A 15810-nucleotide genomic window follows, 5' to 3' on the forward strand; every position below is an offset into this window, starting at 1 on the left:
TGGAAAAGTGTTGTGGTCACTAAGGGGTTAAACACTTTTATACTGGATTTTTATATCCATATCTGTTCATATTATTCTTTATAGTAGTGTCTATTACATACAGTTATATGAAAATTGGTGTATACTGTCCCTTTAAAATCATGCGATCGAATCGACTTTACTAATAGTCTAAACTTTGTTCTGATGTGAACATTATAGTACCACCATGAAGGGGTTAATGTGATCCCAATGATCCATGCTTGAGTGTTTACAAATAGCTCCTTTACCTTTATTTTGTAATTTGAAGTAACTTATTTTTGCCTGTGGAGTTGGTTCTGCAAAAGCCAACTGTCTAAAATGTTTAGCTGGAAACAGTCAGCAGAAGTTGCTTACACTTGGCCATTTCAGATAGAGCATGCAGCTTTAACCTCTTAATGACCGGCAACGTTGCTGGTCTTTCTATGGGGATTGTTTTCTCAATAGCACGGTCTCACCACCAGCAGCGGAAGCCTGCAGGAGGGAGGGAGGGTCTAATAGCGAGGTCTTGTCGCTCGCAGCAAGACCTGCGTTATTATAATCAGACAAGCCCTTAACGACTTTTATAACATTTTTTATAAATAAGGTTTCAAACAATTGTATGTGTGTGTTTCTAAACTCTTTAGTCAAAAAGAAGAAGGGGTTATCCTTGCATAAATAAGTGCCTTTCGGTATAGTTATGTAACTTTGATCTGAAGATAGGGGGATAAGCTGACTTGCTATACTTCTAATAGCAAGCTGGCTATTTTTTTTTTATAACCAACATGGGCTGCCTTATGATGTGCAGGCCAACAGTAAAGGTGATTTTACCATAAACGTAGGCCTAGCTTCCTTTAAAGGGACAGTCAAGTCCAAAAAAAACTTTCATGATTTAAATAGGGCATGCAATTTTAAACAACTTCCCAATTTACTTTTATCACCAATTTTGTTTTGTTCTCTTGGTATTCTTAGTTGAAAGCTAAACCTAGGAGGTTCATATGCTAATTTCTTAGACCATGAAGACTGCCTCTAATCTGAAACATTTTGACCACTAGAGGGCATTAGTTCACGTTTCATATAGATAACATTGAGCTCATGCACGTAAAGTGACCTAGGAGTGAGAACTGATTGGCTAAACTGCATGTCTGTCAAAAGAACTGAAATAAGGGGGCAGTCAGCAGAGGCTTAGATACAAGATAATTACAGAGGTAAAACGTGTATTATTATAACTGTGTTGGATATGCAAAACTGGGGAATGGGTAATAAAGGGATTATCTTTCTTTTTAAACAACAAAAATTCTGGTGTTGACTGTCCCTTTAAATGTAGCCACCAATCAGCAAGCACTACCCAGGTGCTGAACCAAAAATGGGCCGACGCCTATGCTTACATTCCTGCTTTTTCAAATAAAGATAGCAAGAGAACAAAGAAAAAGTTATAATAGGAGTAAATTAGAAAGTTACTTAAAATTGCATGAAAAGCAAAAATGGTTAAGCCGCAATACCAAATCTTTAAAACAAGAGACTTTATTTGTTCCTTAAAATCAATAATTCACAAGAGGGAGTTAATCCAACAGTAATCTTACGCATTTCGTACTCTTACAAGCACTTAGTCATAGATCATCTATGACTAAGTGCTCATAAGAGTACGAAACGCATACTAAGACTTGGTGTTGCGGCTTAACCTTTTTGCTTTTGATTCATATGCAGCTTGGTTCAGCTGTATTAGCCGTCACCCCCGCCATGACGATTACATACAGGTGTGTTCTCTCCCTGAAGATCTGAGCAGCAAACTTTCCAGAGACTTAAAATTGCATGCTGTAGCTGAATAATGAAAGAAAAAATATGGGGTTGTGTCCCTTTAATGCAGCTTAGCCTAAACAGGATCATAGTCAATCAATACTCACACCAGAGTGAATAGAACCCACTGATTAAAAAAAAGGAAGAAATTGAAGTGCATGGAATATTTTTCATGCAAAAAAAAGGCATATATGTGCAGTCACCAATCAGTAGCTATTTGAGCCTATTTAGATATGCTTTTCAACAAAGGATATCAAGGGAATTAAGTAAATTACATAATAGAAGAAAATGGGAAAGTTGATTCAAATTGTCTTTTCTATCCGAACCATTGAAGAAAAAATGTGGATTTCATGTCCCTTTAAATCATTTCTATAACAGATAGCATTGTTAAAGGGACACTGTACCCAAATGTTTATTTTTGTGATTCAGATAGAGCATGCAATTTTAAAAAACTTTCTAATGTACTCCTATTATCAATTTTTCTTCATTCTCTTGGTATGTTTATTTGAAAAGCAAGAATGTAAGTTTAGATGCCGGCCCATTTTTGGTGAACAACCTGGGTTGTCCTTGCTGATTGGACAGCACCAATAAACCAGTGCTGTCCATGGTTCTGAAACCAAACATTTGCTGGCTCCTTAGCTTAGATGCCTTATTTTTCAAATAAAGATAGCAAGAGAAGGAAGAATATTTGATAAGAGAAGTAAATTAGAAAATGTATGCTCTATCTGAATCATGAAAGAAAAAATTTGGGTTCAGTGTCCCTTTAAGGGTAACACTACACCTTCTCATGACAACTACACAGGACAGCCATCCTCTCTCCCAGTGAAGGCAGATCTGCTGCTGGTTTCCAGTTACACACTGCCTGCTCCTCCCTCTCACATTCCAGGGACTTGCTCAAACCTCCTCCTAGCAAAATCTCCAAAATGGAGACTCTCCCTCCTTATCCCTTGAAATGTTCGTCACCTAAAGCTAAAGTTTTCCTCGTTTTCTTTTCTATGGTTTTATGCACATCTTTATTATGTATTGTACAGTTAAAGTTTTTTAGACCTAAAGTGAAAGATTTTTATTCTTTTGAAGTAATGGATTCTAAAGGACAGAGTGTTTCTTTGGGAAAATACAGAGGCAAAGTAAGTGGAACTTTCTAACTGCTGCATGTTGTTATTCTAATGCATTTAACTGTAAAGCGTCAACATAGCAATTGTTGCATAGTTCATAAAAGATAATATAACTTCTTAATAATATATTTCGATTTCAACACTAAAATGATCTGAATCATTTTATAACTATGAAATGATTTACTGCTTATTTACTTTCCAACAGAATCTGAATTGGTCACAATCATTACATATATTACATGGCACTATTCACTGATTTTGTATTATATATTTTGTTTACTGATTGTAGAGTTTGTGTTTATTAACACTTTATGTACAGTGATCAGCTGTGAGAGCTGCCAGCTCATCCATATCCGCACTCAACATTCTTGATGGTAATGAACTGAATTGGCAAAACAATGGTTAATGATTACATGATATAAAATACAGAAATCAGAGAGGCTATTAATTAATGTTTACTTCAAATCAATAAGGCACTTAGGTTTTCTGTAATTGATATATTAACAGTATTCTATAAGTGTCACAGACCTAAAAAAAAAGGTATTAGGTCTTAAAGAATTAGCAGATATTTGAAAAGTAAATGTCTTATTTTTTTTAATTTACAATGTGTTTTTTCAGGCATCTCTGGTTGTAAACGTGGCTAGTGCCTGCAAGCATACAGATGCAAACTACAGAGCGCTGCAGGAATTACACAGAGAATTTGGTCCTTCCCATTTCACTGTCCTTGCCTTTCCCTGCAATCAGTTTGGAGAGAGTGAACCCGGAAGCAACTATGACATTTTATCATTTGCTAAAGGGAACTATGGAGTGACATTTCCAATATTCAGCAAGACTAAAATTCTAGGTTCGGAAGCAGAACCTGCCTTCAGATTCCTTGTGGGTAAGTGTGTTATCCCTGAAGTACAGTTGTTGTAAATGATAAGTAACATAAAATGACACTTTCATTATTGTTACATTTAAACATATAAAAAAAAGAACTTTAAGGTTTTTCATTGTTGCAAAACTACCAAAATGCTGAATATTTGCATGGAAGTGACAGTAAACACTAACTGCAACATTTCTCTACAGTCTTACAATATTTACTTTAAAAACTAAGTACATTTTATGCACCCCCTTTAATTATGGATACCACAATTTTGTAACCTAGGTCAGTGATTTTTAACCTTTTTTTTGCCGTGGCACACTTTTTTACATTAAAAAATCCTGTGGCACACCACCATCCCAAAATTTTAAAAAAAAATCACACATTGTAGCCTAATACAGCATATATATATACACATACACACAAACACACACATACTGTATGTATTGTGCTGTTATGCCATGCCTCCTACAAACTACCCCTGCACTGGGAGTAAAAAACAAGCAAAGTTTAAAAAATATGTCACACTGTTGTCAGTCTGCCGTGGCACACCTGAGGATCTCTCACGGCACACTAGTGTGCCACGGCACACTGGTTGAAAAACACTGACCTAGGTTATAGTGCAAGTATCTGACAGAGTTGCTACACATGTGCAAACACGTCAGCTCTGGAAAGCTGTGAAAAGTAGATTTGTAGGCGGCACCTCAATAATAAGTTTATAAAAAGAATTTAGTGTTTAAAGTGATGGTGAACTCTCCCCTTTATAAAAACAGATCTAGAATGTTAGCGATATCTTAGATAAAGTTTCATTCACGTCAGTTGTAATTAAGTTGCACTATAAGTTACTTTTTAATATAGATATGAAATTCAAATACCCCACACTCCAGCCGTCCACTTCAAAAGTCAATTGTTCTGTGAGTGAAAGGTTTGAACTGTTCTCCAATCAGCACTTTCCCCTTAAGGCACTTATGCTGTAGCTAGAGTGCAGATTGGACAACAAATCAAACCTTTAGCTCACAGAAAAATTTACTTTTAAAGTGGGCGGCAGAGCACAGGGTGTTTGAATTTCATATCTATATTAAAAAGTAAGTTTATAGCGCATCTTCATAACTGATTAATTAAACTCCTTCTAGAATATCACCAGGGGCGGACTGAGACCAATCAGGGCCCCGGGCAAAAATTAGGTAAGGGCCCCTACTGTCTCACAGTGACCCAAAAGTATCTAAATGTATGCAATGAATATAGTAGCCTCCCTTCCCTGCCCTGCCCACACTAGGCCCCCAACCTCCAGGGCCAGACCACACACTCCATGTCCCCCATAGCAATAGACCACCACAGGCCCCCCTACATCCAGACACAAGGCCCCCACTCTGGGCCAGGTCCCCCATTAAACCCACACTTAACTGCTTAGTTAATGATAAGGCACCAGGAGCCATGGAGATGCCATTTGTGGTCCCCTCTACATGCTGGGCCCTCGGTCCAAGTCCTATGTGCCCGGCTGATCAGCCCGCCCCTGAATATCAATAACATTTTGGATCTGCTTTTATAAAGGGTTTACCATCAGTTTAATATCTCTTTAACATATCAACAGCATCTGAAAAATATTAGAAAAGATTAATATCTTGTTTGCTACAAATGTTTTTAAATGGCCAAACGACCCACCACTTTATTTGGAGGAGTCAATCTGGACTTGAGTCTAGAGACAGCAGGGCTTACTGTCATTACTGCCCATTGTATGGCTTCGTAAAAAAGATAAGACAGCAAACTGCAAATTAGGGAGAGATATATGGCGGGGTTAGGCCTGTGAAGCCGGATATGCTTCTTTCACTTTACAGGACTGGAAAACACACACTTTCCAGACTTTTTTTTCAGGAAACTGGGGCAAAATAAAAAATGAAAGTATATTGCTAAGTTGTTTAATATGCACACAATTTTCAGGGGAATAAAATCTAATTTACTTCTATTTTGGTATTCTTTGTTGAAGGGGTAGGTGTCTGAAGCACTACAGGAAATAGTGCTGCCATCTAGTGCTCTTGCTAATGTATAACATTCTTGCAAAACTGCTGCCATCTAGTGCACTTGCTTATAACATTCTTGCAAAACTGCTGCCATCTAGTGCACTTGCTTATAACATTCTTGCAAAACTGCTGCCATCTAGTGCACTTGCTTATAACATTGCTGCCATATAGTGCTCCAGACACGTCCACACTCCTGAGCTTACATCCCTGCTTTTCAACAAAAGAACAAATAACATTTTGATAATAAAACCAAATAAGAAAGTTATTTAAAATTGCATTTTCTAGCTGAATCATAAAAGAAAAAAATTGGGTTTCATATCCCTTTTAAAGGGACACTAAACCCAAATGTTTTCTTATTCAGACAGAGCATGCAATTTTAAGCAACTTTCTCATTTACTCCTATTATCAAAGTTTCTTCATTCTCTTGCTATCTTTATTTGAAAAGCAAGAATGTAAGTTTAGATGCCGGCCCATTTTTGGTGAACAACCTGGGTTATTGTTTCTGATTGGTGGATAAATTCACCGACCAATAAACAAGTGCTGTCCAGTGTCCTAAACCAAAAATTGGCTGGCTCCTTAGCTTAGATGCCTTACTTTTCAAATAAAGATAGCAAGAGAATGAAGAGAATTTGATAATGCTTTATCTGAATCACGCAAGAATCAATTTGGGTTCAGTGTCCCTTTAAGCATTTTATAACACACATTTTTATAATTGTTTACCTCCCTTCTACATGAGTTGTTTTTTTTACAAGTGTTCTGGTTGTGCTTAGTTTATGAATTACCTGGAAAGTGATTGCTTAGGGCAATCCATTTAATTTCATTAATAAAGTCATAGTTTTAAATGCTGTAAAACATTTATTTTGTATGTAGTACATTTCATTTTTGAATTAAAACATTGTCTTCGCAAAAATGCTTCTAGTAAAAGGTAAAGGGTCATGAAACACAACATTTTTTTTCATGATTCAGATAGAACAATTTAAGCAACTTTAGAATTTACTTCTATTCCATAATTTGCTTTATTCTTTTGCTATCCTTTGTCGAAGAAACAGCAATGCACTACTGGGAGCTAGTTGAATGCAGTGGGTGAGCCATGAGGCATATATATGCAGCCACCAATCAGCAGCTCCTGATTCTACCTAGGTATGCTTTTCAACAAAGGAAACCAAGAGAACAAAACAAATTAGAAAATAGAAGTAAATTGGAAAGTTGTTTAAAATCGCATACTCTATTTAAATTATGAAAGAAGCATATTCACCAATCTTTAAACACTGTGCCAGCGCAGAGATTAAGTGTTTTTATTGTGCACTGAGCACACAGATCATATATACTATGCATATTAAAAAATCACTTTAAAGGGACAGATTTTAATATAAAATGTTAAGTTATGCATAATAAAACAATTTCGCAATCCTACTTTCATTATTTATTTTGCCCCCTTTACATGTAATTTAGCTCTGAAAATTGTGGCAGACTTCTCAAGGATAACCCTACTACATGCTTTTTTTACCTAACTGGATTTAATAGATAACAGCTGCAAAATAATGCATTTCATACTAAATATATGTCTGTGGCTAGCCTTTATGTCTGCAGACTGAAGCCAAGATTGGGTCGCCCAAAAAAAAGACAAGTGTTTCAACAAGATGATTTATTTGTTTTAAAAATATTTAGACTTGGTTGATGTTATTCTTCAAGAAGAAAACAGAAATATCTTTTAATTAGAATGTGTTTACTGTCGCTTTAAGTCCCTTTAAAAGGACAGTAAACACCTTATAAATATGAGATATTTCTGTTGTGTTGCTATAGACTAATATATCAGTCAAGTCTCAATGTTTTACAAACAAATTAACATCCTTTTTACTGCAGTTAGTTTATAATAACAAAACTCCAACCACCATTTGCCTCATTTTGTGGAACCAATCTGGGCACAGACAACAAGGCTAATCTCTGTCATTAAATACAAAAAATTAATTGTTTTACAGTTGTTATCTGATAAAGCCCATTAAAGGCAGACATGTATGTAGCAAGGTTAGTCTTGAGAAGTCAGCTGATGCATTTTTAAGTTCTGAGAATTAGAAGGTGCTCAATTTTCAGAGCTAATTTATATGAAAAGGGAGCAAAATAAATAATGAAAAAATATTGCAAAGTTGTTTCATTATGTATAAGTAAACATATTATATAACAAACTTAAGGTGTCTACTGTCTCTTCAAGTGGCAGCAGTACACCAACATATCATTTCTGCTTCTGTCAATGTAAACATATGTATCTAACCTTTTACATAAATATATTTATATGGCATAGATAGATAGATAGATAGATAGATAGATAGATAGGTGGTAGATAGATTGATTCAAACCTAAACAATTCTGCATTGCCATTGAAAGAGCTCAATTTTAAAAAAAAAATATACATAAAAAGCGGTTTATTTTCATTTTGAAGATAACCGGAAGTGCATATCTGTGTACTATTGGTCCCTAGGGTCTGAATACTCACTGGCTGATAAGAAGAACTGCAGCTGCTTTATTGATGAACAGCGATATGTCTCATGGACATAAAACAAAATAACTATTTGCTTAGTCCAGAATAATCCGTTTTATATAAATCAAAAACATGCAGTATATAAAATACCCTCATTTAGATGTAACTGCTTTACAGTCTTTTTAAACAGCTGTTCCTTCATATGCTTGAAATTTCAGTGTCCCTTTAACGCCCTGGTTTTCAAACCTGTTCTCAAGTCTCCCCAACAGGCCAGGTTTTCAGGATTACCTTTGATGAGAGCAGGTAAAATAACCATGTTTACTAATCAGCTGATTATTTCATCTGTGCTCCAGTTCCCTGTAAATGGAGGCCTGAGGTCAGGTTTGAAAACCAGTGCTTTAACCTGATTAAATCTAACAGTTACAGCAATACTTGATGAACAGCATTATTCATATACGCTAATCCCCTATGTGGCTTGGAAAAAAGAGGATCAAGCAGAAAAATAGGCGTTAAACTCTTTACGGGTTAAAAAGACATTAAACACAAAATTAAAACATCATTTATTAATGCATTTGAGTTTTCGAAATTTGCATTTGTGCAACATATTTGTATTAAGAAAAATGCTTCTAATAAAAAATATCATTGTTTTCAGTGAGAGCTTTTTTTGACCATGTGCACGTGAAGCATTTCTCTATATGTTTCATGCATCAGCATTTTAAGATGTCCTGTCTGCTCGTAGAGCTGTCGGTGCTTTGTACTTTGTTGGCTATGACTCAATTAAAGTGACACTGCGTTCCAAATGACTTGTTATATCTACTGTAGAGTATTAAATTTAAGCTATATTGTTCCTTTGTGTTTGTTTTTGTATTTAAAATAGCTGTTCTGCTCATTAAAACCATCACATGTTCTTCTCTTGGGCATGCATAACAATGGGCTGAGCCTGCAAGTAAAGCAGACTTGCTAATATTATCTATATTAGGTAAGGAAATACTAATTTGTGGTTGAATGAGTACAACCAGCTTTTTCATATACAAAATCTATGTCTCCTTCTTACCCCACACTGGGAAATTAATTAGTGCTATTGTCTCCTATTTACATAGCTTTTCTACAGAGAAACATTTTTGTTACTCCTTTTTTCAGTATAGGTGGGGATACACCAGGCAAAAGTAGCTATTCCAAATAACAAAATAAATAAGCTGTTAAAGAGACAATCTACCCTAAACATTGTATTGTTTAAAATGATAGATAATCTAATAATTATTTCGTGATTCAGATAGAGCATGAAATTTTAAGCAACTTTCTAATTAACTCCTATTATCACATTTTTTTTCATTCTATTGGTATCTTTATTTGAAATGCAAGAATGTAAGTTTAGATGCCGGCCCATTTTTGGTGAACAACCTGGGTTGTTCTTGCTGATTGGTGGATAAATTCATCCACCAATAAAAAAGTGCTGTCCAGAGTTTGAACTAAAAAAAAAGCTTAGATGCCTTCTTTTTTAAATAAAGATAGCAAGAGAAAGAAGAAAAATTGATAATAGGAGTAAATCAGAAAGTTGCTTAAAATTGCATGCTCTGTCTGAATCACGAAAGAAAAAATGTGGGTTCAGTGTCCCTTTAAGGCGTTAACTTTTAAGCATTAAAAAATGTCCCTTTAAATGATACTGTAAGTTTTAAATTCAATTCAGTGCTTAAAGGGACAGTATACACTCATTTTCATATAACTGCATGTAATAGACACTACTATAAAGAATAAGAAGAAGAATAAGAATATAAAGAATAAGATGCACAGATACTGATATAAAAATCTAGTATAAAACTGTTTAAAAACTTACTTAGAAGCTGTCAGTTTGGCTCTGTTGAAAAGGTAGCTGGAAAGACCACTGCAAGTGGGAAATAAGACACTCCCCCCCCCTCCCCCTTCTTTTGCATATGAAAATACCCTTTACACAAACAGGAGCAAGCTGAAGAAGGTAGCTGACGGTATTCACATAAAACTTTGGGGCTTGGTTAGGAGTCTGAAAATCAGAGCAATGTTATTTAAAAATAAGCAAAACTATACATTTATTTTTTTTTAAAACTTTATGGGCTATATAAATAGATCATCTACAAAAACATTTATGCAAAGAAAAAATTAGTGTATAATGTCCCTTTAAAGGGACAGTCGACACCCAGGAAAACTTTATCCCATACTTTAGAACCACAAAAAAAGATGCGCCTGCACCGCCTCCCATCTTCAATACCACTAACGTTATAAGTCTAATCATCAAAAGCCCATACAGTTTTCATCGGTAGATATGGCCGCCAAACTCCTCCCCCTCCTCCGTCCCCTTCTTTTTTCAATTTAATCCTCTTTCACAGGGACGCTGTTCTATTTCTAATGCGCATTATAATTTTAGTCCCCTCGATATTAGAAATAGAAAGTGTCTCCGTGAATGCGGGTAAAGAATCTAGCCTAGGATTTATTTCTGATTGGTTGAAGACTTTAAGAATAAGCCTCCTACGTAACGGTGGGGGTAGTTTGGCGGCATTATCTACCGTGGAAAACTATGTATTCATTCGAAGATTAGACACATAACATTAGTGGTATTATTATTAAGATGGAGTGCGGTGCAGGATCTTTTTTTTTGTGGATCTAAGGTATGGGATAAAGTTTGTCCTTTTAATTGCCGAAATACTATGTATGAAAATAAAAAAAATAATATATATATATATATATATATATATATATATATTGCACCTCAGAAATCGGTTCTATCACAAAGCATAATGAGTCCTGGCAATGCCTATCATTTAGCTACTGCCATACTAATGAGTTTGAGCACTGCAGCTGCTTATAACACTTGTTTAATTGTAAGTGGAATGATGGGAAATGTAGTTTCCATATAAATAAAATTGATTTGTCAAGTAAACTGCATCACCTTGTTTTACCAAATCTAAACACACAGCTGAGACCTCACATTATAAAGAATTGAGTCTTCTTCAGCCAAATGATGGGTTAGATGACCCCTAGATATCATATGGTTGATGAAATTACTTATCTGGATGATTGTTCCATATATTCAGGAAAATTTATCAAGCTGCAGGCAGCAGGTTCTCAAGCAGAGAACTAATCTGCCCGGAATTGCTACTTCTAATGCAGCATCGCTTGGCAAAATATAAGGTTACACAAGTGCTCTCTTGTGCAATCCCTCTCCTACTCTCATGTCATCAATCAGGTGAGAGCAAGACCTGTCAATCAATTTATCTCCACCACCTCCGAGAATGAGCAGGAAATGCTTCTTTAATGTGGGGTGCTGAAAACTGTTCTACTGCATTTGTTTCTCTGCACTAATAATATATTCCTTTTTTTTTTTCTTCATTTTGTATGCCCCCCCCCCCCCCTCAAAAAAAAAAAAAACCTCTGTGGAGGATTTATAACAATGATGTATACTTTATTTATCAATTCTATACTCATTTTTTAGTGAAAGGCCCATATACCGTTCCTGGTAACAGATGGCTAGAACAACCTATTGATTGTGTGTAATTATCTGGAAGTTCTCATATACAAAAAAGATAATTATACTCCTGGTTTAACATTTGTGATCACTAAAAATGTCTATTGTGCTGGAATGATTTAAGAACAATGACTGTCTCAGGTGTAAAAAAAAATCCTGTTTCTTAGAGCTAGGGTATTAACTACTTTGAAACATATCACCTGTCACCTCATTTTTATGAACTAGGAAAGATCTCCGCACTGTAAAAACCTTAAAAAGGAATTAAACCTTAGTTAATATATGCACAATTAATCTGTAATTAAGCACTGAATTCCCCCAAAATTATTGTTTAATTTGCACATTGTATTGTAAATAAATATAATAATCTAGCAATTGGTTTATAGCATTTAGCAGGGTCAGAAACACTGCAGCATGCTTAAAGGAACATTCTGCCAGGTGAGACTACAGTTATAAAAGTCAAAGGGCGGCTTGCGTCAAAACTCTCATCCATTGGCCTTATCCTTTATTTGTTTAATGAATTTGAACAGTTTATTAAGGGAATCCACAAAATAAATAATAGATTTACATTACATTTGTTTTACACTTTATTGAACATTTTAGTGGGAATTTAATGTCCCTTTCACAAACTGGTTTCAGTTTGCACAAGTTACGGCAAACATTTTTATCTGTTTATTTATGCTGTTGCTGCCTTACAAGAATGGACAGGCAAAATCTGTCAAATTAAATATATTTAGTAAGTTTGGGTGCATTGTTTCTTTTAAGCTACACCTGTGATATATTTGCAGGACAATTTATTGCACAGGGTACTGGTAATACTTGTGTCATTTATAGAAAGTATTGCTTTACGTATATTTAACTGTTTTTGAGGGAAGAAAAATAACAGATCATCGTTATCATTTATTTGTATAGCGCTGCCAACTTCCGTAGCGCTGGGTACAGTGATAGAGGAAGACAATGAAAAAGATTTGTGATAAGATACAAATAAAATAGTTACCATCCAGATTTATCATACTGTATATACCAGTTTTGTTTTTTTGATAAAAAAAAAATATGTAATGAAAACATAAGTTATAATTTGTATTATTTAGATTCAACAAAAAAAGAGCCAAGATGGAACTTTTGGAAATATCTGATAAACACGCAAGGGCAAGTAGTGAAGTTCTGGAGACCAGAGGAACCAATTGAGAATATTCGACATGACGTAGCGGCCTTAGTCAGAGAAATAATCATGAAGAAGAAAGAAGATCTTTAAAACTTTCATTTAGCCACATGGGCTTCAGACTGTTCACAGCACAGTTGTGCTGGTTTTCTCAACAGTTTTATTTTTTTTGTATGTGTTGAAATGTTTGTGTATGTTTTTAATATTTGTCCCACTTCTCTGAAATTTGTTTTATTGTCCTTTTACATTTCTAAGATACCAAACATTTGAGGAACAGTCTTGTGGTTATTTAATATTTGAAACAAGAATCACCAATTTGTCAGTTTTGTACCAAGTTTTATTTTAGGGCATATTTTAAAAAGTGCAATGGTTTAAAGATATTTTGAAAATGTATTTGTTGACTGAAACAATGTGCTAAATTCAGTCTCTCCAATTACTCCACTTCTTAATTTATTCTATGCAACCTCTCCTTAAAGGGTCATTTAACACGTTGCTTTTGAGTAAAAACTATGTGTATCCTTCACTCCCTATGGAGACCAAGAACAAATTCTATAAACCTAGATTTTCTTCCCAATTCTGCAAATCAAATCATTTGTTTTAGCAATTTGTAGCATTTTAGAAAAGGGTATTATACTTGTTATAGCGTTTGTTTTTTGTCTCTTCCAGGAGCATAAGACGAGCACAATTTTTACACAAAAGCAAGAAGGGTTTAAAGGGACGTAAAACAGGTTGAGATTTGTACATATCCTAAAAGGGCCAATGAATTAAAAAGTTTGCCTAAAAAAAATTGTTTAAAAATTGCTGGCAAGTATTTTAAAATAATTTTCAAAAATAAGCAAAAAGAATTACATAGCTAAGCTGCCTGGAGCAGCCAACTCCACCCTCCTTATCAGTGTTCAGACACAGGCATTGTATTTCAACTGAGTTCACAGCTTCTAGGCATGCTCCAGCAGATAATCCCTATGCACTTTTGCATTCTACCAAAACAACAATAGATATAGATACAGCCATAGAAGGAAATGTGTGGGGGGAGTTAGAGCTTTACAATTCAGAAACTAAAAAGGAAGGGTTAATGGCGAGGCACTGCAGTATACATTTTGAGGTAAAGTTATTAAAGTACATATTATTATATTTTGTCTCTATCCCATCTTGTTTTATGTCCCTTTAATATCCATTTAAGTTGTTTAGTGAATAGCCTCCATATAACAGCACAAGATCTGAAAAGAATGGAGACACCGGAAAGGCTGTTAGTTAATCTAACAATACCAGTTCATTCAGCACCAGTGTACACGTGCACGCTGTCAGGCTTAGGGTTGCCACCTCGGCCATGTTTTCCTAGACACTAAAGGCTGTGACACACTGCAAGCGATGCGGCGCGAGGCAAAGCAGCTGCTTCGCTCTGCGTTGCATCGCTTCTGAAGTTCAAATATTTCATCTCTGAGAGCTTAGCTATGCGACCTGACGCAGCAGTGCTCAGAGATTAAAAGGCAGGACACACTGAGCGCACACAGCTGCATGTACACGCTGCGCACCGCAGTGTGTCACAGCCTTTATGAGTTACACATGCTGCAGGGTAAGCAGAGGGGAACATGCATTGCACACCTAAACAGCACATGAATAGTGACCCTGGATAACACTATTCATGTTCCTCACTGCACACCCTGCAGCATGTGTAACTCATAAGTGTCCAGGAAAACATGGCCGAGGTGGCAACCCTAGTCAGGCTTCACACCAAAAGCTCAACACTGTAATATTAAACAATTTATTGGAGCAGAGTGAAACAAATACAATTCTAATGTTAGTTAATCTAACCCAGTAATTTAAAAGTTTTTCTAACATTTCTAAATAAATATGTGAATTTTCTTAAAGAAGTATATGTGATTTGCTGACTTTCAGTGTTAAAACATATACAGAACGCCATTATTTTTCAGATTACTCTTTTTTTTTTTTTTTCTTTTTTTTTTTCTTTTTTTTTATATGAAGCCGGTTTACTACAGTTTATCTGGAAAATGAGTTGACCTACAAATTTAAAAAGTTTTTGAGACACAAGTTGTTGTTTTTTTTCTTTTAAAAGATTGCATTTTTAAGTGTATTACACTTTAAAATCAGTCCTTAAAGGGACATGAAACCCACAATTTTTTTCTTTTATGATTCATAGACAGCATGTAATTTTAAACAACTTTACAATGCACTTCTGTTATCTAATTTGTTTCATTGTTTTGGCACCCTTTTATGAAAGGGATTCCTAGCTCAGGAGCTGCTAATTGGTGGCTTCACATAGATGCCTCCATGTTATTGGCTCGCCCATGTGCATTGCTGTTTCTTCAACAAAGGATACAAAGAGAATGCAGCCAATTAGAAAAACATAATTTATGCTTACCTGATAAATTTATTTCTCTTGTAGTGTATCCAGTCCACGGATCATCCATTACTTGTGGGATATTCTCCTTCCCAACAGGAAGTTGCAAGAGGATCACCCACAGCAGAGCTGCTATATAGCTCCTCCCCTCACTGCCATATCCAGTCATTCGACCGAAACAAGCCGAGAAAGGAGAAACCATAGGGTGCAGTGGTGACTGTAGTTTAATTAAAATTTAGACCTGCCTTAAAAGGACAGGGCGGGCCGTGGACTGGATACACTACAAGAGAAATACATTTATCAGGTAAGCATAAATAATGTTTTCTCTTGTTAAGTGTATCCAGTCCACGAATCATCCATTACTTGTGGGATACCAATACCAAAGCTAAAGTACACGGATGATGGGAGGGACAAGGCAGGAACCACTGCCTGTAGAACCTTTCTCCCAAAAACAGCCTCCGAAGAAGCAAAAGTATCAAATTTCGAAAATTTGGAAAAAGTATGAAGCTTAGACCAAGTCGCAGCCTTGCAAAT

General features: G+C 35.5%; 1 protein-coding gene across 1 annotated transcript; it reads left to right on the forward strand.

Annotated features, from left to right (window-relative positions):
• Positions 1-2690: 2690 nt before the first annotated feature.
• On the forward strand, positions 2691-14788 carry GPX8 (glutathione peroxidase 8 (putative)). The gene is made up of 3 exons (XM_053701277.1): positions 2691-2918; positions 3525-3786; positions 12847-14788. Exons 1-3 carry the CDS (start codon positions 2715-2717, stop codon positions 13008-13010), a joined length of 630 nt encoding a protein of 209 aa, XP_053557252.1. The 5' UTR covers positions 2691-2714; the 3' UTR covers positions 13011-14788.
• Positions 14789-15810: the final 1022 nt, after the last annotated feature.

The sequence above is a fragment of the Bombina bombina genome, chromosome 2 (genome assembly GCF_027579735.1).
Source record: "Bombina bombina isolate aBomBom1 chromosome 2, aBomBom1.pri, whole genome shotgun sequence".
NCBI classification, from domain to species: Eukaryota; Metazoa; Chordata; class Amphibia; order Anura; family Bombinatoridae; genus Bombina; species Bombina bombina.